Source organism: Nanorana parkeri, unplaced genomic scaffold (assembly GCF_000935625.1).
Source record: "Nanorana parkeri isolate BGI_ZX_2015 unplaced genomic scaffold, ASM93562v1 scaffold849, whole genome shotgun sequence".
NCBI lineage: Eukaryota > Metazoa > Chordata > Amphibia > Anura > Dicroglossidae > Nanorana > Nanorana parkeri.
Genome location: NW_017307117.1, coordinates 142,478 through 167,465, shown reverse-complemented (window position 1 = coordinate 167,465; position 24,988 = coordinate 142,478). Strand labels below are relative to the sequence as shown.

The 24,988-nt window shown below is 38.7% G+C and overlaps 1 protein-coding gene across 2 annotated transcripts in view; it reads right to left on the bottom strand.

Annotated features, from left to right (window-relative positions):
- MAP2 (microtubule associated protein 2) overlaps window positions 1-24,988 on the bottom strand; it is a 95,725-nt gene that overhangs the window by 51,287 nt on the left and 19,450 nt on the right. For both annotated transcript variants that reach the window (XM_018565462.1, XM_018565463.1), the window contains exons 2-3: window positions 16,723-16,799; window positions 6,407-6,687 (exon numbers count right to left, since the gene is read on the bottom strand). In XM_018565462.1, coding sequence (XP_018420964.1) covers window positions 6,407-6,668 — 262 coding nt within the window. In that variant the 5' untranslated portion in view covers window positions 6,669-6,687; window positions 16,723-16,799. The remainder of the gene's footprint in view (window positions 1-6,406; window positions 6,688-16,722; window positions 16,800-24,988) is intronic.

The window sequence follows — 24,988 nt, the reverse complement described above, 5'->3', positions numbered from 1 at the left end:
CAGTGACGAGGACTGTCTAAAATACAGGAAAAAAACAGTAAAGGTCTCCAATGAAATGTATATAGCTGACATAGAGGTGACTGCTTTTTTTCCAGTAAATGTGGGGTCTCACTTTAAGCATGTTTTACAGCATGTGAGGAACACTTTTTTCACCCAAAGATCGCAAGTGGTTGAAAGTAAGCAGTCTGCATTACTCTGGAGGTAAGAAAATGTGTCAAACAATCCAATTTCATTCCAGATGCTTTGGCGTTAGTGATATTCTTGCCCTGCATAAGCTATTGAGTTTGGTTGTCCTGCAGCACGAAAGCAAAAAGAATGTAAGTGTGGCTGGAAGGTTGTCATGACAACAGTGGAAAAAAGCAGCTGATTTTGGGCTTGTAACCAAGAACAGAGATGAATTTCAAATCCTTGCCAGTTATCTGAGACATCTATAAACCCTTGCATATAAACAGGCTTTGCTCATCTAAAACATTTTGCTACACATAAACAATATTTTCCTTTTTACTGCACAATACAATATAGCTCAGTATTTACCAAACATGATTCACCAATAAACAATTAATTACTGCGTATAAAACTGTAGTTAGACAAACACATTTCTGTAACCAAAATGCAAAATAATAACAATAATAATAATCATATCATTTGGTTAAAAACTAAAGAATAATCTAACATGTTACCAAAGCACATTAAACTGGGCACTGCAACCTAAAACATTTAAATTGAATTCTTTGCCAATGTGGAATAAATGGATGAATACTATTGTCCACAATCACATATTAAAGTCTCTAGTGGGTTTGATCACACTGTTTCCTTATTTAAAAATAACCTTATTAAAGACTTCCCTCTCCCAAAATTCACCCACAGCCCCCTACTGTGACCATGAAATGCTTCAGCTTTGTTTACCGGCCATCCACTAGACTCTCTACAACGCCCTGGAAAATATCAGAACATACCGACAAAAACTTGAGTGGGGTGTCACTCTTTGCAACATTAGGCATATATGGAGTTTTGTTGTAGAGATTACATGAACTATGAATCTTTCAAATTCTCATTGTAAGCTTCTTCCAGGTAAAGTAAGTTTAGTCAAATTGGGGTCATTCATAGGAGATCACTAAAAGTTTGTAACGCAAGCGCGATGATTGGTAGTTATGCTTCTTTGATGTCTTACACTTTACATATTTATTATATGTATTATAAATTAATAATTTATTTAAATTCATTAATAATTATTTTCTTAAATTAATAATTAGAGTGACCTCTTATCATATGAGCCTGCCCTCCCGCTACCATGCCAACTCCACTATGCTAACTGCAGTCCCTTAAAGTAAAAATTTAAAAGAGGCTTCAAAATACTTGCCCCGGCTACAGAAACAGCTGCCAAAAAATATCATGGTCAGTCATATGGCTACATTTCTAGGCATTTGGTCATGTGATCTCTATTGAGCAGAAGGATCAGGCAATCTGGACTCCAAGCCTTTCTTTGATCCAAGATCATGTAATCAAATTTGTTTATGTGGCTGGTGGGATCCTGAAGCAATAGTTACTGTAGTAATGGTATTTGTGTTATATTTTACACATGTCCAAGAAGGGTGAGTTATATAACAATGTGTGGATAAGTGCTAACCACTCTCGCCAAGGTCCTGATTCCTAGCTAGGACACTATTCTTCCTAAAAGAATGCTAGTAAGCCAATTGGCATCTTGTCTGAATTTTCCACTACACTATGACCAGTATTAAGAGCTAGCAATCAAGCTAGCAATTGTGCCACACAAAGGCTACTCTTAAAATCAAGAAAATGTCTGGCCAATACACCCATAAACAGGAAAGGGCTCCTGATAGAACTAAGAAACTAAAATGGGATGAAAATATGCATATTTGGGAAGAGCTGGACATTTTTGCGTATTGCCCAACGATAGAAATTATGCAAAATGAAGCAAATTTATAAACTCTTCCTTAAATATGCAAAAAATTAAATATCACGGTTTAATATATACAAAGCATCATGCAGTCCTGTTACCAGTAGAACATGCAGTAAGGGACAGGTGTCAGGAATTAGCAGTACAGACTAGAACTAATGCCACGGGGATTCATCTGAGCTGCAGCTAAAGGACTGGAAGGATTAATATAGTATGTCCTAAAATCACTGTGATCTTTGTTTAACATGGAAACACTCAAATAGTGACATATAAGCATCTATCAGCAAAGCAAACATGTATAGCTGTACGATCATGCTAATAAATAAATCTTTAACAATAACCAACCTCTTACAAAGCGTTAAAAGACAGCAGGGAAATGTAAACGCTATATGCAATATGTCATATCTTTACTGTAAGTGAGGTAAGTGGTATTTATGGAACTGCAGCCCACTGTTCTATGCTAAACGCCATTTCAGAGTAAGTAAAGTTTAAAACTAAGAACACAGTGTTCTCCTCAATGGGAGTACAATGCAGGATGTGAATTGAGTGTTCCAATGTTTAAAGTAAAAAATAAATAAATTAAAAGTTTACATTGGCAGGTTACATTCTTGAAAATGTACCTATGTGACAACATAGGTACAGCAGTTCTAGACATGGTCATGTACATATACTCGGCACACATGACTTTGGAGTGACTTTAAGTTCAAGCACACAGCATTAAGCAGCCACCCCTAATACTCTTCCATTCCCCAACTTGGACTTCAGGCTCAAAGGCACCCCAGATTCCTGATTCTTAGCAGTCAGTCAGTTTTGCTTTCTGGCAGCTAATAAGTTAACTAATTAAGCATACAAACAACTCGAAGGCTTGTGCCGGTAACAAATGAGACAGTCAATTCACATGTAACTAGCAAGCACACTCTCTTGTGAGAACCTTTGGCCATCTAAGAACCAAGATATTAGTGTCATATTTAATTATTTAAAAAAAATAAAATTATGTTATAAACAAGATATACTGAGAACTTTGAGCAATTCTGAGAATAATAAGGTATCAAAATATAAACACATTAAAAATGAGTGGTCAAGCAAACTTTTGGCCCAGGGGTACAAGAAGAAATGGCATACACATCCGGACTATGGGAAGAACCCAACGATATATTAACTTATGCCAAGCTAGTTTAAGAACTATATAGAATTGTGAAGGGAATCAGGTAATAGACTTCATGGGGTTGATCTACTAAAGGCATATAGGCTGTTCACTTTGCAAGGGAATTTGCACTTTGCAGGGGAAGTTTTCTTTTAGATTAGTGAATATGGTGAGAATTCACTTTGCAAAGAAAACCAAAACATGTGCACAGAAACTTGAAATAACAGTATTTCTGTTTCCATACTCACTAAACTATGGGTAAACGTCATGTGCAAATTGCAAATACCCTTGCAAAGTGAACAGCCTATCTTTAGAAAATCAAACCCCCATCAGTAATCAGAGCAGAGGGGCACACTATTTGTGTAACAAGTTATTTCTTTAGCAGAAATAAATGGTACAAATGTTTATACAAATCATTTAATAGCTTTAGATGGGTCAGTAGCTGTTTATCTTGTAGTAATTCAATGTTTGTGTTCCTCATACAACTTAAAAAAAGAGTGCTTTTAGTTGTGTGAGCACAAAATATACAGTAAATGTATCAGCTTTAAATATTTACATGCACCCAGCTTGGCCAAATTATGCCTGGCAAATGAAACCCACGTATTGACTTAAGTATTATTTATGTTATGGAGAAATTATTTTGATAATTGCTCTTAATTAGGAGACACACTGGGCTTTCTTTTGATGCTAGGCATTAAAGCCCGTCTCCTGGGAAACAAAAGAAGTACCCTTGCAGTAGGGCTAATCCCACACTGCAAGGGTTCAGTGCTCCTTTTCCTTTAGGTTCTGCAGTAAAGCAGGTTTCCTCACCTGAACCCTGTTCCCCAGGTGATCAGTGCTCTTCTCTTCTCCCCCTCTGCTCTGGCTGGTGGCATGTCCCTCACATCTAATGCAGGTCTATGAAACCTACATTAGACATGATGACATCAGAGGTCCTTCAACTGCCAAGGGGAGAAGAGGCTGCAGGGACTAGTCTGGCAGGCCTGATGGAGCCAGGAGGAGCGGGGATCACATGAATAAATCTGCATAATATAATATGACACTTGTCAGGATACAATGTCAAATTGTGATGTCTCCCTCACACAGACAGAAGCTACCTTTGCTAGGGAAGGTGCTCACTCATATGTCTTATAGAACAATTTGCTAATGCTCACTGTGAGGGGTGTTACAATGAACATATAATCACGCTGACTGGTGCCTGGATAGTATAGCTGTCTTGGTGAGAAAGGGATGGCACGATGCAGTGGGAGAGCAGGGCGGTAAGTACAAATGCTTTGAGACGCCTGCTGTTAAGCAAACTTGTTACCTAGACAAGTTCAAACATGTATGTCTCAGTGATGTCACTAGTTCATTGTAATATTCTCACAACATTTTAGTCTAAGACACACAAATACTGTTTTTGCTCTGTATGAACAGCAGGTAGGCTTTGCTGGTTATTAATCTGAAACAGGATCTCAAAGTGGTGAAAAACTCCCATCTACATTGCATCGTTTCTAGCTCATAATTCCTTATTTAATTGTTAATGCATCAGTAACTGGCACCACCATCTCGTATAAAATAACCAAATGGCAAAAGGAACATATTTACACCTAGAATAGCTCATTCCCTCCAGCCAAACATCATAACAAAATCTAAATGGCACCAGGGCTGACCTTTTCATACTTCAGAGAATTTCAGCAATGCAGTTTGATGCCTCTGGCTAAGGATTAATTTTAACAATCTATCCACGGTCAACGACATGTGCTTCAAAAACAAAATAAAAATGACTGCAACATTGGAGCTTTAGTGAGAGCTAAGGTTCATAAATCTAATTGTAGTCTAATAAGCTGAATCCTTTAGGAAGCCTCTAGGGAGACAATAAAAGGGGCTTTACAAAGTCAACAAACTCTGCAGTGGCTAGTAAATGCTGTGTATACAACAAAGTGTAATATGAAACATGCACACACTTTTTCCAGCACTGCACAATTAGCATCTTCCAAGAGGAATAGGGGGCTAGGGCGGGAGAGTAGAACCTGCCACTTGGATAGTGCCCAAAGACTACTGTATTAATAGATCAACAACCCAAGGGCTGCGTGAAACCTTTAGATATAAAGTGGTACCTCTTCAGGCAGATTCTGTACCAGGCCTCTGTTGAAGGTATACCGCTTCTTGAGTGTGTTGTTCCTTTGAGGTAGGTTGTTTGAACTAAGGCACAGGCTAGAAATGAAAAACAAAAACCTGCGCTTATGGGCGAAGAAAACAAGAATAACCGGACTTGCTAGACTAGCTGCTAACAACTTAGGCGGTGGGCCTTACAAATAGATCAATCAAAAATATAGCGCTTACAGCCTCACGGTGTTAGATTTGTTGAAAATAATCCCACTCGTGCAAAAGTTTATTTGTTCATACTTTTTATTTTTCACATACTGTGATAAAAAAAAACAGTATTATCCAAGAAACCTAATCAGATTAATTATTGCATCAATCCAGTGCCCCCATACAGCCTCAAGGTATCTACAGCGGACAGAACCCTCATCAAGAACATCATATGGTTGGTATATCTGCCTCTCTTCCTTACACTCCCAATACTCAGCACAATCTTTGAGTGGTGAAAACAAGTGGTGAAAAGTGGTGGTTTCTCTTCTTTGGAAAGAAGGGACTGACATACTCACAACAACAGTGCATCACATTTAGTGGCTGAACTAATAAATTATTAAATTTGTAATCCTGGTCAATGACATTGATTGGTTGCTGTGGGCAACAAAAGATTTTCATGCAGCACACATTTATTATACCACCCCTTAGGTTTCAGGTAAACACACAGTAAACACACAACTGCAGCCTTTGCTCTGCTCCCAAACTTTTCACTCCTTTTCTGGTCCCATTTCTCATTTATTTTTCTAGGACCTCCCTCAAGCTGCTCCTATCTTCTGAAACCCTGTCTCAAGGCCATCAATCATCAAGCCTCTAAGCTGTACAAACTCTCTTAAAACCCAACTTTATAGAAAAGCATAAAAAATCGTATTCTGATTCCTATGTCTCCCACCAACTGATGTCCCTGGACTTTTCCCATTACTACACTGTAACCTATAACGCAACTTCTGCTGCCAAATTTCTTTACCTCTATACATTTCCTTTTATAGTGTAAGCACATTGGGAGTGCTATAAACTAACAGTAAGACGAATAAACATTTTTAGACTTGTACTAGTAAAATGACAGCTGGAATCTGATTGATTGCTATGGACAAAACAGACAAGTTCTCTTTGATGTACATATAAAAAAATAAACATTTATTAATCATCGCTATAAGAAAGAAAGAATTACAGCAATTTAAAAAATATATATTCATTTACTCTTTAAATACCTGCTGTTTCTGAATCCGCAGATGGCATTTCTCCATTAATGCCATTTTCCTTGCTTCTAGGATGGGAGTCTCGGAGAGCCCGCTCCCCATATCCTCTTTCTTCTGACTCTCGGAAGGGAATACCATTTGAGCTGTGGACTAACCCATCTCCTGCTCCTCCTTGTTCCTTCATGTCTGTGGCATGAGGGAGAGGTGAGGCCTCAGTGAGCTGCCCTGGTGCCCAGTGCGATGGATTGGGCTCATCCTGCCTGTTATCCGTCATGCTTCCTCCAACCACAAACCTGCAATCACAGACAAATAATTGTGAATTTATTTTCAGTAGTTACATTGCAACACATATTGTATTGTACTGGCTTATTGTACTTTATGGGGTACAATAAGCCATTTATATCAATACCCGTTCCAGAGGATTTTACAGTACAATGTCTTTAAAACAGGCATATATGCACACAAGGGTCAATTAGTTTGAAAGCCAATTATTCTACAAATATTTTTTGAGATGAGGAAAGAAACCCACAAAGAAAAACAAAATGCTAAATAATTGATATTCCCTGATCTGGCATCGGTAAGCAGAAATTTGATTGCCTGCAATGGGCAACTGCACATTAGCAATGCCCTTTTTAATGTCTTATTGATTAAGAGAGTATATTATGGTTATTCCAAGAATAGCATAGAGTGGCATTTTGATTATATTTGTATAGGTATTTTAAAACCAGATATGATCAGATTGGGAATCAATTGGCAATGTGTAATAAGGTAGTTAGCAGTAAATACCTTGACATCCCCTCCCCATTTACACACAAATACCCTCACAAAGACAAATACCTGTAGATAGCATTCAAAAAGGATTGCTGTTTTGTTATGTTGAAAGAAATTCAGGGTAAAGCATCAATTTAACAGCTGCTCCACCAACAGCACATACTCCCCTTCACTTTGCTGCTTCTGCCTTTCCAGGTATGGGCCGGCATGTGACTAACTTTCTTCTCTCCCATGTGACAACACTGATGCTTGGTGATTGATACCATAGGCACCCAGTGCTATCATATGGGGTGGGGAGAGAGTGCTCTGCAACTTTGGTGGGGAAGCAAGGCAAGTATGTGCAGCTAGTTGGGCCATGCAGAATAAAGCAACATGTTCCCTTTAATTTTATTGTATTATGTGACAAAGGAGTGAATTAATAGCTGTGGATATATCACAATACACTTCCTAAAAGTATTTCTCAATATTTGAGAAGCATTTGACTGCTTGACCTAAGGACTGCCCCTTTCTGTCTACAAATCTGTAAATAAATTAACTTTACAAAAATATGACATAGTAGCATGAAATAACAAAACAAAAATAACAAATCACAAAAATGATTTCCAGATAAAACAAATACAGCAAATACATGTTGAGCTCCATTTATTTGGTTTGGGAGCTGTACAGGCTATTGTGAATAGCCGGTACAGCACCCCTTCGGTTCTACTGAACCGAAGGGGTCCTGGGGCCGAAGCTAGCCAAAGGATCGGCCGAAGCTACGGCTAGATCCTTCGGCTGCTTCGTGAATAGACTCCTCTGTGTACATTTCTGGCATATGTTTTTTAAAAATACCTCTGAAAAGGTGGAAATGGGCTTTAAGGTTTGTTGCTAAAAGCAAGCCTGTCAGTCATTTACAATGTTAAACAAGTCCTAACTAACAACAGGTGCCATAAGGAGGATGCTTTTACCTTTGTTAGCCACAAAAGGCTAACCTGTGTGCCCCACTGTTTATAGTTTCACTTTGTTACTAACGGCCAGGCTTTCACAAATTTAGAGATACAAAGTATCTCTAAATTTGTAAAATATATAGGCTGCTAGCATTGAGCTCTAGTTCTGCCAATGCTAGTTGCCCACCTGCCATACTAAACCTCTGGCTTAGCAAATAACAAGTTCTGATGTATATCTGACTTTCCTGATCTTTCCTTGTTCAATGTCAGATGTCAAACCCAGGCAAAGCAAAGGAAGCCTCCAAATTAATCTTATGCTAGGTTTCCTTTAACCTCACCATGGTCCTAAGCCTTGTGCTCCCCAGAAGTAGGGTTTAGCTTTAAGTCATAGAACTCAAGTGCTTAGTAACCAAATGAAACCAGTAACACAAGGGTGCCCATTAGCAATCACAATGCACTATCTGTTCTTAACCTATACCACCCAATCCTGTCATAAATCCAGTGAGCTCATAACTACCCTTGTTCTCTGTCTGTGCTGCACTGAAACCCCATGGAGTCTCAACAGCCCTGCTAAGTTCTACTATGTAAACTGCAGAACACATCCCCCATGGGTTATGGAAGAAGGTGTTTTAAGTCAAAATCAGCAGCTGCTACTTCATAGATACAGTTCAGTGAGTAAATGTTGTCACCGTAGGACAGGAAGTGTGTTACTAGCAGGATCACCAAGTGAAAATAAAGGCAAAAAAAGATGAAGAAGAAAACTAATGCAGCCACTGGTTGATGGGTTAAATTATATTTAATTCATAATGACCAGCCTACTAAATGTGATACTTCCTGCTGCTAAAAAATAATCCAGTCTTTCTATATTAAGTGTACAGGATTCTGCATGCCAAACAGAAGCAGAACTGTAGTTCACAACAGAGTATCATTGTTCCTGTTATTTTCAAATAAATCATTCCAGTTGCTCCTTATTGAGCTCCAACAAACGCTCTATTTTTAGGACAGTTAAGCACTTTGCAATAAGTCGAGACATTTAGAGTGTGGCCTGGTGAAAGGGCTGTATTGTATGGCAAGAAAGGAAGGGGAAAGACACTATTACACTATTTCAAGTCAAATGAATGTTGATTCTATTCATCTTTCTGAGCACAGTTCTCCATTCAGCAAGCAGGTACAATATTAATTTGCTCTCTTTGCACACTATATAATGTATGCTGATTGATTACTATATTTACAAAAGATATTTAAAGCGACTGTAAATTTAGAGTAAAGTGTTGTGAAGAGAACATGAGAAAAAAGGGGACTTTCCATTTGGAAGGTCCACTTTAACATGTTAAAATGCAACTAAAGCCAAAACCTTTTTTTTTTTTTTAACGTTTTTGGATAAAATGGAGGGTGATTAGTACCCCTGTCAGGTTTCTATTGCTATCCGTGTCTTCGCTAGGGAGAGTCACCCTCTCTAATTTGTCCTGGTGGAATAGATGGGGAATCTTCCAGTGGGGACACTAGTTCTCGTGACCCTGTTAACCAACAGGGATTTCCATCACGTTACAACCCTCTCTTTCTCTATCCAAAGCATTAAAAAAAAGTTTAGCTTCAGTTCTACTTTTAAGCTTATATGAGATGTTATGGTTAGATCTGTTTTAAAATGCTTTAGAATCTTTGCTCACATATTCGTTCTGTATTCCTAATGGTAAGGACTAAATTACAATTTTAAAAAGTATGTTTCCTTTTTAAGTCTGGTAACTATTTCAAATACTGAATATTGCTATTCTGCATTCCCCTAAAACCATAAATTAGGCTCATTAGGCTTTTTTTTCTCAAATTTTCTAAACCTAATTTGATCAGTTTACAAAACTCAAAAAGCAGATTGATTAAAGGAGTAGAACATGTTCACTTTTAAAATGAATGTTCACTGAGATTAGTAAATACGGTGAAGCTTTGTTCCCTTTGATGATTAGGTAAACTTGTGCTGGATTTAAACATCCAGTTATGGGCAAGGAAAAATCCAGTTGTTTCAGTTTTCCTTGCACATGGTTGGGAATTCTTTTTAGGCTTTAGGCTTTATACACACGAATCGGCCGTCACGTACAGCTTCGTGCTGCGTGCGGGGCCGTAACAAGCAGCTGCCAGGAAGGACAGGTGCTGCATGTGATTAGTACGCAGCCCCCGTCCTTCTCTATGGGGATACGCGGCCGTACGTCCCCCTACGCTCACCTCAATTGCAGGTCCGTAGGGGTGCGGGGGATCGTATTCATACACCGCCGGAATGGATCCTGTATGCGTCCCGGACAGAAAACCCACACCCCTACAGCCTGCAATTGAGGTGAGCGTAGGGGGGCGTACGGTCGCGTAGCCCCATAGAGAAGGACAGGGGCTGCATACTAATCACATGCAGCACGGAGCTGTACGTGCTGGCCGATTCGTGTGTGAATGGGGCCTCAAAGTGAATGTCCCTCTGTTTTACCTTATGCACTAAGATACATTAAAGTTTGCTTTGAAAGTGAAAAGGCTTTAGTCAGGGTCATAGTGTATGCATATGTCATCTTTCCAATTGGAATTTGAATTGAAATGAACTGTTCATTATCTAGGTGGGCCAAATATGGGCAAACAGGGTTTCTTCAGTCAGGAGTGGGGTTTATTATATAGAAACATCAACAGGTATACAAATGATGCAATGAGGCTGCATTACAATTTCAATAAATTAAGGATTTTAACTTTAATTTAGGCTGTTTGTGATGTATGGACAATTCTTCAACACCAGCAAATTCTATACTAACACTGTAATGCTGCAAATACTTTAACTTCCATTGTCCCTGCAGGCTGTACAAAAACATAAGACTGAATTATTCTAAAGTCTACTGTGCCGTTACAAATTCAGTTGCCAAGCACCCCTAGTGGGAGTTAAGAGATAGGAGAAGGGTTTTGCATTAGGTTGAATGAGAACCATATCTCTCTTTCTCACTCTAGTGGAGGCCAAGAGCATCCACTTCCCTAGCAGAGCAGAATGTACATAGAAGCTTGACAAGCTACAGGCTATGATGAAAGGAACACAATAAACTATTCTATAAAAAGCAAGTCAAGGCATCTTTGGCTTTGAAAGTACAATTCTCCTTTAAAAGAAAACAAAACATACTAACTTCCTCTGAACTGATAATGCTTTTGTTATGAGTTATGGTTTCCTACAAGAGCTCAACTATCCTTGGCCATAGTGCACCTCCTGATTCCAATCATCCCTGTAACCTTATTGATTTAATCCAACCACGATTCTCTGGGTTTTATAATATGTCTTTTCACCTAATCTTGCCTCCTACAATTTCTTTGGCATACGATCTTTAGTAAATTATTTTGATATGACCATCCCATTTTAGATGTGTATTGTCACTATTATCTGGTATCCTCATATATTTCATAGAACTTACTATATCCAGACCTCCACAATCACCATTCAATATACCTCTATATAATCCCCTAAATGCATTATTTTCATATACATCAAGGCAACATCACAAACACAGCTTATTTCATAGCTATGGAATCCAATAACTTAATGTACTTCCTAATTGACCATCCAATTGGTTCATTTGTCCCACTTATCTATCACATAAACAACCAATGACAAACTTCACATCCAGTATAAATAGCTCTCAAGCCTTGGAAACCTCTGTAGTCAGCTGAATATCTTGCAATCGTTTTCTAGGCACTCTAAAATGTTCTTTTCTGTTTCACTCTACTACTGGCAGATTTTATGCACTAGAGATATATCTGTGATATAAATAAGTCCTTGATCACAGATGTCTGCAGTTACATACTGGAAATGAAATCATAATCAATTCCTAACTAATGTAATTTTAAGTAATTAACATTTCAGGTTTATGTCCTACTATGAAAAAAAAACCATTTAAAGCTTAAGTCTGTGTCAGAAAATGCTATGTATCATAAATTACATTTAACTAGAGAACCCTATTCGTTTTATCTCAGTATTCATTTCTGTATCAGTTACTCTTGCATTCTTGGATAGAATTCAATGCAATGGCTTTCTTTCTCTCCAGTACCTAATTATATAAGCCTTGGGCGCTCCATGCCCAGACAGGTCCAGGTCACTAGCATTCAGCAGTCCCTTCTAATTTCAGGCCTGGTGCTACAGCTGAGTGGATCTACATAAATCAGGTCAATTTTTACATCTTGTTAATCACTTCTGCTGACTACTGGCTTCTGCTGAACATATGACACCTGCAGGAATTATATCTCCATGCGGATATGGTAGGCTGCGCATTGGAAGGATGCATTCCACTGTACTGTAAAAGTCACTGCCTGCACCTCTTATATGCTCATGAAGACATATACAGTATATGTGTGTGTGTGTGTGTGTGTGTATGTATATATATATCTATATATATATATAGATATATATATACAAAATATAAGGGTTAAGATGTGGTCACATCCTCTAGCACCTAAAATATTTAGGTGATTGCTGAAATGGGAAAGCAGAAATGTCTGTGGTGTTCAACAGACTATGAGACTTCTGTCAGAAGACTGAACCTTTTTGTTTGCCTTTTTCTGGATGTATCCCTATGAAGGAAGGCCTGGCTGGTATATATTTTCAGAAAAGTGAAACTGGGTAGGAACGACCTTTAACAGATACTGTTAGCTTGCTTTGTTCCATTCAAGGGATGACAAAACTCCATAACAAACAACAAGTTAATTAATATATGTGATAAATGATTAAATTACTAGCAAGAACATACAGGCAAACCTAACACGTGCTCAAAGCAAAACAGTTTAAAGTGCAAAAAAATTATACAAAATAATATAATAATAATGGTGAGGTGATATCCAGTCTGATGAATAAATATACAGTGTGTGATGTCAGCAATCTCAAGGACGAAACTTCAGCTAAACTGCTTTGGTGAAACATTACTGAAATTTGCCTCCAGGTGACTGAGCAAAATTTCTTATCCCTAGAGGGATGGGCGAAAGTGAGATTTATGAGAAATGCATTGGAATCAACTGGAGGTAAAATTTCACCTCTCATCATTTCTCCAGCTCTGGACTGCAAGTAGACATAAAACATTTTACAAACATGAAGGGCAAATTAGAAAACTCAGGAGGTAACATCTCTTGGCACATTCAAGCATATTATACCTATCCTTATTCACATCCGCATAGCATGTGCAGGGGCACTAGCTACTGTAGGTACTACTACTACCACTACTTCTACTACCACTACTACTAATACCACTACTACTAACACTACTACGACCACTACTATGACCACTACTACCAATACCACCACTACTACTACTGGTACACCTACTAAAGGTAACAACAACTCTGGGATGTAGTAATATTCCATTAAATTAGTGTTTTATTTTCACTCATTATTTAATGTGAAAATGATCTTGTTTAAAAGTGATCTATATTTTATTTTTTACATACACATGTGAATGTTATCTGCCGAATGAAAATAAAGCTACTCTGTGCTGATGTTTTAAAAAGTCGTCAGCCATTTAGCAGGAAAGCTGACTATACACCTCTCTATACTGATGACCACTAAAGGAAAGAATTAATGAATATAGGGCAGAACAAATATGAACAAACATGAAAGTCTCATCAAAAATGACATTAAAGTAAATGTTTTCTCAACCCAAAATGTACCCTTACAGAAAACACATCATAGTTTTACATTAGGTAACACATTTCTTCAAGAATTAAATACCCCTTTTAAAGAAGCGAGGTAAAGCAATCAGGGTGCAAAACAGCAGCAGTGTCACAATCCATCCATTGAAAATTGCAGTCAGAGTAAGTTCTAACAGGATGCAATTATATTCTTACAGGAAACAAGTAATCATTTAGTGAGCAATGAAATAGCACAGAATGGATTATACTGGAAAGAATGCTTTCATCATGCAGCAAAACTACAAACAAGTAGGGCAATAACTTACTCAGAGAGACACTTCCAAGTACCAGAACGTACACTGATTTTACAAATGAAGTACAACCATGTTTTTATTTTTCTCTTTGGCCAAATAACCAGATTCCATATTAGAAAACGAAAAAAGAACAATTAAAACTTAAAGTTAACCAAAATCCTTTCCTTGTGTGCAGTATTACACTATGACAGTGTATACAATAATAAACATTTTAATAATATATATTATCCTGACTCATGTTTTAGATAAAAGAGGATTAATGAATTTGTATTCAGTAATCATATTCATGCTACAGAATTGCTCGAGGAGAGATGTTCCCTGTTGCATTACTAGCCAGCAATTAAATAGCTAGGGCTTAGCACAGTGCCTGCAATGCAGTATTTCAGCTCACTTGGGCTCTGCAGTGAGACCTTCCGTATGGTAAATTCTGCAAGAGAAAAACAGCATAGAGGATCTTTGATGAATTGAGGTTATTTACTCACCCTGGTTGAACAATGTACCTGTATTCCAGAGACAATTAGTTGCTCTGTCCACAATAAGCCCATTCAGCAACTGCAGCAAAAGCTGAGTTTCTAACAGGATACCTGCAGCTGAGTTCCAGCTGTAACTTGACGTATAATGAGCAAGAGAAAGGCAAACTTCAACAGAGGCATGCAAAATGTTAGCAGGGCATTCCCAGACTACTGTGACCTCTAGTTCCTAGACAGTTGAAGAACTGTATGTTACCCAACCACAGTTTAACAGAAACAAGACGATACATGCACCAAAGCTCATTTTTCATTTACATTTTCTATTGAAAGGTAGGACTATAAACTACAGTGAAGGGAATTTATCAAAACTGGATCAGAAACAACCTCGAGCAGCTGTGCATGCCCTACAAAATGTCACCATGTTCATTTACGATGTTACTCACTCAACTGGTAATAATATTTAGACTTTGTCCATTTTTCTACTCATATGGATTGTGGAGAAACAGCTCAAGGAAACAGATTCTGACACCTGTATTATTTTTCCAGTGTGAAAACAGTATCAGCTTAGAGTCATGTTGAGAACCTTCTCTCATGCATCTGGTGTGCTATGTGTGACAAAATTGTCACCTGGGTTCAGGGCAAAATCGGCCCGACTAAACCCCTAAGGAAACTACAGTAAGCTTCTCAACCCATTCTTGCTGCTTCCTATCAAGCATTCTCAATCAGACCTCTTAAATACATATCTACTACCAGAATCAGGTCCCCTCAGTGCACAGGCAGTGTGCTACTTCCTAGTTATGGTCAAGTGGAATCTCTGTGCGGCAGAATTACTGATTGGCTATGCAAGCAGTCAGACAGCACCTTTACCTCACAGAGATATTATCAACGAGGGACCAAACCTGGTAATAGGTAAGTATTTAATAGGTGCCTTGTTTATGACAAGCAGCAGGGAGAGAGAGTTGGAAGCTCTGGTTCCCGAGGGTTCAGGTCTCTTGAAGCTTCCTAAGTGCTCAAAGCAAAATGTTCGCATTTTGCTTGATGCCAATGGAGACACTCTTTATTTGTCCATAGAGATTCATTCAGAGCATGTTCACTTAGACAAAGTATGCATTTGTCCTGATACAGTAAAAAGCAAACTTTGTAAATTTTCTACAGGACATAATAGATATTTCAACAGTTTATATATGAATATCCAATTTCTAGGGGTACCCTTCAGACCTTCTTTTGATAACCAAACAGCAGTAACCACTCAGAAAATGTTAGATTGTTTAATTACATATATTAAAATGCAAGTGCTATACTTAAAGGATAAGTGTAGTTTCAGATGAAGTATACTTACCCACCCTGCCTAGCCCTGCCTACTTTCTACTTGAGTCTGACAATCTGGACCTGCTACGATATTATATTCTCCAGCCAAAACTTCTTTACCACTGGTCACACTTGTACAGTAAACCATCATAGACCTCTATAGGCAAATCTCTGAAGTGACTCCAGTCTGAGGAGACAGCCTTAGCTTATCAGACTCAAGGGTATATTCACGAAGCAGCCGAAGGATCTAGCCGTAGCTTCGGCCGATCCTTTGGCTAGCTTCGGCCGCAGGACCCCTTCGGTTCAGTAGAACCGAAGGGCTGCTGTAGGGGCTATTCACTATAGCCCGTACAGCTCCCGAACTTGGCCGAGTGGCTCAGTCGAGCCGATCGCATATGCCTCGGCTCGGCTGAGCCGCGCTGAAAGCCGAAGCTGGCCAAGGCCGCTGGCCGGCCGACAGTCTGCTTCAGACAGCTGGGCAGAGCCAACCGTGATGTTACGGCTGGCTTCGGCCACTTGCAGAGAGATCAGCGTCCTTGGTTACCAGCTAACCAGGAACACTGATCCTGAATTAGCACTTACTCTTTAAAATAGTAACACATATCCCTGGGAGCTTCAATTTAAAACAAACCTCATCATATAAAAAATACACTTTATGCCATTTGTCTCAGTTCAGTACACACTACACAAATTAAACTATATCTAGATAAAACTACACCCATTTATGCTAATGGTTACTAGTTAGTGGGGTCATACATCTGAGACTGGCCAACAAAATAGGGACAAATTAGAGGTGTGTTAGTAAACAGTAGATTGTTACCAAATATTTACCAGATCATTATTGACTGTGAGCATATTCCTCAAAGTTACCATGTACCATTCTCAACAGACAGATCAATTTAACAAATACACATACTTACCCCCTGCCACAGTCAGTGTCCTCCTTTATACTGAAGAGTAGAGCTTTAAATAATTGTAGGTATCAGAAACAGGTAACCTGGCAAAATCAGAAGAAAAACATATCAATGAAAAGCTTCCATGCAGTTTTAATACAGTATATACAGTAATACATAAATAACAGGCTGTGTCAACATATTTGAAAATGCAGCTTTATCAATTCAATCATGTCAGTGCATTTGTTTAGTCCATAAAACAGCTGGCAATACCTCCAAGGACATACTTATCAAATGGTACTTTGTAGTAGAACAGAGGGGTCCTCTCCCTTCCCAGTCCCCCCCGTGAAAACAGTTGATGGATATCAAGATACAAAAATGTTGACATTTGCAGAGTTCTAAGGGATGTGACCGTTGAATACAATGGTAAAAAAAAAACAGGTTGAAAATTTGATAGGATGCTATAAGGCAATACAAGCAGTTATTTTTGTATCTGATAAGTAACCTAATTTCAAGCTCCTCTATTTTATTTGCCAGACTTCTAGCAAACTGCAATAAGCTATACAATATTGCCTAATCGCTTTTACCTTGACAATTTATTTTCATTTCAATCCAGTAAATAATTTGGCAGTTCATTTTGAAAATTAGCTCAGTGATTAATTATTCTCAGAGATGGAAAGGTTCAGATTGTCAGATAATACATCACTTGAAAGACAATTTTTCAGTTAGTGGTAACTTAATCTGTTTCATTGTGCAACCAATATAAAAAAGCAGAGGCTATTTAATTAGATCATGTCAACTGCTGCCTGGGTTTGGCATAAACATAATCAGTGATAAGCTATTCCACAGGGCAGTAATATGGTGAAAATAACATTCCGGCTTCAGGGCTCTAACCAGCAGCTATTTAAAAACCTCTATTACTATTTTTTTCTTTCTGAAACGACATACACAATGGATGCTGCAAGTGTGTTTGCCTCTATCTGGGGTGGGGGAGCTCTGAATGCATTCTGGCCGCACAATGGTGACATCATTAAGGTCTACTCTGCCTGCATCTGTCAAGATATATTAGCTCAGGTACATTCATATAACATATACAATTTATGCTGACAATGTCTGAAGCAGAAACTGCCAATGTCATCTCTAAACGTTACACAAAACAGAAGAAGACCCCCAATGGTAACAAGCACAGTTCGAGCATTTCCCTTTGAACAGCTTGGCAGGAGTCTTGTAGCCAGTGCATCTAAAAGAATAACAATAAGCATTTTTTTCAGTGCTTTCAACGTGTTTTCTGCCTACTGGACTAGACTGACTGGGTGTTGAATTCTACAGCAGTTTGTTAAGATCTGGTCTGACGTGTGTGTTAAGAGAATACACCAATTTCTATGAGTGTTGACAGCTATGCTCACCATAGACATTTCTGATGACTGACCCTAACTTCAAGCCAGCCTACAGTCAAGATTAAGCAAGCATTGTTTTCCTGGCTTGAGGTGAACATTCTTGTCACATTAAGTTAGTACATGTCCTCAGCTGGCTTACTTCTTAGTGGCCAACAGCACAGACCTTCTGTATACCATAATTTGCCTAATGGCTGAGATCTGAGCTGCTTATTTTAAGCAATTCAAATTAGACATGCATGTGCCCTCTAGGTACTCCACACATCCATGGGTACCTGTGATGAAGTGTGCACATTCAAGTGTACTGTATGCCTGCTTTGACCAGGCTGTTCCTAAGATTCATGATTGTTATAAAGGTGGTTGAAGCTGATTTGCCAAAAAAATAAATTTTTAGCTGCACTTTTCTGTTACGGGGCAGAGAAGAGAGCTAACGAGTGGTAAATTATGCTCCTACATGTGAAAAAAAAACCTATCATGGTGTACAAACTCAGGTCACTGTAAACATGCCATTTTCAATACTTCCTAGCAGTAACAATAATGAACCCATTCATCCGTCCTTCCATTCTTTCCTACAAGCCCATTACTATGATAGGAGCCTTACTGATCATTAGAAAGATACATAAGGTGTAAAGGGAGCTAATGACACTGCTTGGAAGGCCCTGATATCCAGGTACCATGGCCTTGTGTGGCCTACAACAGTGTTTTTGCTGTCACTTTAGGTATTTGAACACTATGACGGGTGTAGGTTAAAGCCTTCGGACCAAGGTCCTGATGCAGGTGAAAATACAGACTGACCTGATTCACTTGAAGAACCATCACTGTGTTATGGAATATATGATCTTTTACAATTAAGTAATCCTATTTTTTACTGTTTTAAATACTGGGGCCTACGGGATTGCAGAGATCAAAGGAAAAATAATGAAAACAAATCACAGCGCAAACAGACTGTCTGGAGGAGACTATTCATGTTTTACATGTACATTCTCTGAAATAAACATTTACTATCTGCGAAAATAATTCCTCAGTTGTGGTTTTTAAAAAAGATAATTTTACCAGGAACTTAAGTGACTTGCTATTTGCAGTATAACTTGCAAATTAAGATCAATTTACAGGGAGGGGTTCATAAGGGCAATAAATACTCACTAATACTGGCCGTACACTTCACAATTGTGTTGGCAATTCTTGAAGCTTTCCATTAACTTGCAATCAAAAAACAACTGCGAGAAATTGTATGATGTCTAGCAATATGCCACACATGGTCTGAAATTGGGATGGACATTTCTAGTAAAATGCCTTTTAACTGGCATTGTGGTGGTTTCCAACTCTCTCCATAGTCATTTTAATTTTTGTACTTTAAATTCGACTAAAATAGTGAGTGGAAGATTACTATAGTTAAACGCTGATGGAGAATTTCCATAATTATCTAACGTATTGGTTAACATTAGGAATAGGCATGCAATGGGCTCTACTTTTCTTCCTCTTAGTGGGTCTTCTGACTCCTAATACAGCTTCAGACCCCGAGGTTAGACCACAAGAATAAGGGAAATCCTTAAATGTCCTTTAGGCATTTAAAACATAAATGGTTCCTTTCCTATTCACACCAAAATATATTGACTTATTATCAGGACTGCTTGACACTGCAAGTCTGTATGGTTAAGAGCTGAAATTACAGGATGACTAACCCTATGTTTTATGTTTACTTGTCTATGTGATGTTGACTGTTTGTAAATTGTCATCAGCATAAATGCCTGTATTTTTAATTTGACATACTCTAAATAAGAAGGTGGAAGAAAGGCCATAAGTGAGGCAATTATACACATCAACCTCCACATCACATTTGTGTCCTGTAATGACATGAAGGTCAGCAGAAGGAAGAACTGAGCACATGATCAACACAGCGGCATTTCATGGCATGAGCACTGCCAGAGGTAAGTACTTACACCTTTTTTGCCAGTTGAATTTCCATGACAGGGTCGCTTTAAACAACACATGTACTGAGGAAGTATATAATTTGCTATTGCTGACCTCCTTTGTGAAAATACCAATTTCCTGGCTGTTAAGCTAATCCAATGGCTGCAGAATGTTCTGAGTATGAAAATTTGGAGCTCTGACTACTGTTTTAGAAAGCCAGAGACAGCCAGGAAACTGTATTGTCAGACGAAGGTCAGAAAATGGCAGCATCCATATTCCTCTCGGTAAATGTCCCCTTTAAGGAAACACTCAAAGCCTGGATTTACAGGAAAAACTGTGCAAAGTGTATATACTCATTAGCATGTAACTACCCTCAATACCTTCTGTTGTGATAAGCTTACTAGAAAATTATTGCAGCATCAAAGAATCAGAAAATCAATAGATCACTTTGAAGACCTCACAGTACACAAAGTATTGATTCAAACTCTAAAAAGACCAAAAATGCATGAAGAAGCACCATGGGACCACCCGGCATTTAAAGATAGATCATCAACACTGACTTTGTGTACTCAAAGGGACCCATAGATCAATATTTTATGTTAGTCAACGTTATATTTACATGACGTGTAACTACGGCTCTGGATGAGAATGGAAATGTAATAGGGATATATTTTTCTACTGTTACACCTGCATTAAAGTGAAACTCTGCTTTGCCCATGCAAGACGAGGCAACAGGTTCATGCTAATCCCCCCCTCCCCAGCAGCGTATACTGCACTAGCCTTACTTTTACTCCTATGCTGCTGTGTTTAGCCATCAGAGGGAGCTCTTCCTTTTAAATCTGTATCTCTTCTCATGCTGGGCAGAACTTCTGTTTTGCAGCAGACTGCATTGTCTCTGGAATGGCTACATGGTGTCTGTGTGTACGTTTGCAACCTGAGCCAGCACTACAGGAAGAGGCACTCAGCTGCAAAGGGAAGCTCTCCCCAAGCATGAGAATACATGAGGATTTAAAAGGAAGAGCAGCAAAGAGAAGGGAAACTACCATGGATTACAGTAAGGCACACATTACAGTATTGTGTTATGTTAAAAAATCTGAGGGTTTAATGCCACTTTAAATAAACATTTTCAGAGTCTGCACTCTGCTCCGGAATCTCTTTAGTTAAACTATCTAAATTTAAAGCTGGCACCAATTACTGCCTCTGGATGTTATGCTCATTTGCATAGTATTAACCATAATTCCTATTACATTTGGCTAATCTCTTCCAAATTGAATCTCGGCTCAGCAGACGCACACTGAGCTGAGGCCTTTGTGTTGGATAAAGTGTGATGTGTGGATAGGTCAGAAAATCACACATCAGGACTCTCCCACCTTAAGCCTTCTTAAGAGAGGTTTTTAGTTGTTAATGTTATCACATCATCCTCCTCATTTTTCCTGCAAGCTAAGAATTAGTTTTATAAATATTTATACACAGTAATTATTGCACTGAGAATGTGTGTCGTGGCTTCTCCTGCCAGAAATGCTAGCAATGTAGTGCAGCACAAATCCAGTACACATAGCTCCAGGCTTGCAGGAAATTACAAATTATTTACTGAATTGTGTTTAGGAAACAGACCAAAATATATTTCAAGAAGCCACTACACATGCAGGCAAATTGCAACTAAAACACAATGGCAGCACACTTTTACAAAACAGCATTTAAAGAGAACCAGTCAGCAACGGGCATTTTGCGATTCTGAATCTTATATAACTGTGCAGCCTTACCTCTCTGGGGTAATGTGTGCTTTTATTTCCTTGTATTCCCTTCCTGTCTGAGCAGAAATGTCAACTCAATGTCAAGGAATAAGGCTTCCATGGAGTCTGTGCTCTCCTGCCTGAACTCAGCACCCATAAGTGAGAGAGCAGAAGGGTAAAACTGTCAATGAACAAAGCATTTCTTTTCTTCTATATAATCCAAACTGCGCCTTAATTGTATGACAGTTTGTGAGCTCAGTCATGAGATAGAACAATCTTACAACTAAACACTCCTGTTCTGACAAGGAAAGAATACAAGTAAAAAATAAAGCATCAACTAATCTTTGGCCGATAAAGAAAGTACCATTGTATCCATTCAGGAGTTGATTTTAAATAAGCTATCCATTGTTGTGGTTCTTGTTAAAGGACACAAGAGAAACTTCCCAACCTATGTAGTGCTTTTGTTTTTCTGTTCATCACTGCTTCTGTATACCAGGCCACCCTGTTCTAAAAATTATATTGTCACTGCTGTTTTCTGTTCCCCAAAACTATGGTTATGCTGGCTTGGCAGTTTAAAGACACATGCCCCACTGAAGACATAAGGACAACATACATTTTATTATGCATGCCTCACTGTAATTATTTAAGTCATATACCATCCCAATCTAATTATGTTAAACCCTGACTATTCAGGAATAGATTATTCACACCACTGATCTGTGGTGTATGTATAATTCTGAGGGAGGAAGGCTTTAGGCACATAGCATAACAAGAAAGAGGCTGTAGTCCTACCAATTGTCACTGTATTATGTAGCTGCAAAAGATCAAGGTAAAATGATAACAAATCTAAATGGAAGAACAGCTCTAGGCAGCAAGTACAATCAATCAGTGAATTGTTAAATCTATTGAGTGCTAGAGTCATAAAATCCATTTCATTAGCTTAGTGTAAATTGGAATCAATGGCTGCCAGATTTAGCAAGATCTCTACTTCTAGGGAAGACTATGCTTCTTGACACATAAGTCTTTGCTGTGTATGGTCCCTCTCACACTTACACCCTGGATCAATAGCCTACGAAGAGTAGAGTTGTGAATTTATGGCATGAACATTCATATGCTCATAAATTGGTATTCTCAGAATAAAATGTTGCAAGGTGATTTTAAACAGCTAGCGCACTACAGCTATGCCTGTGTGGAAAAAGAAACCCTTAGCCAGTGACACATGTCCCCTTTGTGCTCAGCAAGACTTACTGGGTTATTCACTAAAGGTTGAAGAGTTTGGAGAAGGCAGATAAAGTGAATAATCTAGGACAAAACTTTCCAGTTCAGCTATGTTGGCCTAGATTGATCACTACCCCTGCCTTCTCCAAACTCTTCACCCTTTAGTGAATAACCCTGTTATCTTCCAGTTCTATTTTCCAGTTCTTTAAAGAAGTACTCCCTGGCAAAAATTTTATTAACCCTTGCAGTAGGGCTAATCCCCCCCCCTCCCGCACTGCAAGGGTTCTTCCGAACTGGCTTGCTCTTAGGCTGGTCCTTTCAGCCTTGCTCCCCTTCTGCTGAAGTGGTCTAAGGCCCTTGAGTCATCACGTTCCATACACAGTGTTTAGGGCGTGAGGGCACCAAGGGACATTCCATTGCTGCAGCGGAAGTGACAGGCTGTCACAGACAGAAGGCTCCAAGGATCAGGTGAGTATAACTTTGTTATTTTCCTCCCTAGATCAAGACAAGCAGTTAACCTTTGCGGGGGTATCCCCACCCCAAGGGTTAATAAAATGTTGCCAGGCGTTCTTTAAATATACATTCAATTCAATAAATTGTTCTTTAACTTCCATCCAAATTTACATAAATAGAATTATTCATAGCCAGTCCTGTAATTTGTGGCTGTAAACATACGAATCATATCAATATTTAAACGTCTGTGGGAGTAGTGCACTTGGAAGTACATATTCTTTAGATAAAGCAATAATTATTCCCAAAGGTATTTGAGTATTTTGAAAAGGTAGTACATACTCTCAACTATTCCTTTAAATTACTTCTTGTTCTACCAATGGACAGATTTAGGCCATTAATCTCCAGCATGCGACAATAGCTTTGTGTTGCTACTGGTCCTATAGAATACCTCTACCGCATACCAGGCTGTTTACTGAGCATCACACTGTGTCATTTTTTTTCCCCATTTTAAAAAAATGAACTTTATTGAAATGTTACAAAGCGCATCTGATGAACGGGTTTAAAGTGGACAGTCCTTATTCCTTTAGTACAACAACCTTAACCAGTAAAATTAATTATTAAACTACTAAGGCTATTTGGGAAGCATTGTAACTGCGATAAAGAACTTTCTTTGCAGGACTGCATGCTACTGTCACACTAGTCTGTTTTATGCCATGTCCTTTTTCTCGCTTCAGCACTGCAGTGGACAGAGATGCCGTGGGAGTGCTGCTAGACCCAGGGAAACACTATGACCAGCAATGTGGCATGTTTAGATTCAGGGCCATTAAGAAGATGAGGATAACAGCAAATATAGTGGTAGTCCCTTACACAAGATAAATACCAAAATTAAATTGTTGACCATTTAGCAGGTAGGCTGTGTCCTCTGATTTAGATTAAAAGCACATTTTATTGTTTGACTAGGTGTGTATATTTAACATATATCTAAAACCAAAACTTTTTTTTACTTTTGTATAGAGTGAGAAAGGGTTAGAACCCCGACCCCTGCATTTTATTGTCTGTGTAGCATTGGTGAGATTTTCCTAGCTTCATGTCTCTGATACACAACAGGAAGTGAGAAAAAACCTCTCCAAAGTGTGGGGAAATCCCCAGTTGTCATTGGAGCAGGGTTCCCTAGCGGAAGAGTTTCCCTCTTCTCCTATTCCAGTGAAAACTTTAACATTTTGCATTTCCCCCACCCTCCGTCCTTGCAACATTGGCTATCAAGAAAAATAGAGAGTGAAGGTCTCCAGTGGGACACAGACAGCAATAAAACCTAACAGGGGTTTCAACACTTCCACACTGTGTTCTCAATGCAGAATTTTCCCTTCACTACCTGTTGTTGCCCTGCCCACTCTATTTAAAACAAAAAAGGTTTAGCTGACGTGCACCTTTATGTGAATGTATCCAAAATTCTAAAATTATTCTAAATGTATTTCTACACCCCTAAATTAATGTGAACAGGCCCCCACATACCTTTCTTGGTTGCTTTTACAACTATACATTATGTACTATGATAATATTCAAGTCTTTTCTGATGAAACTGGG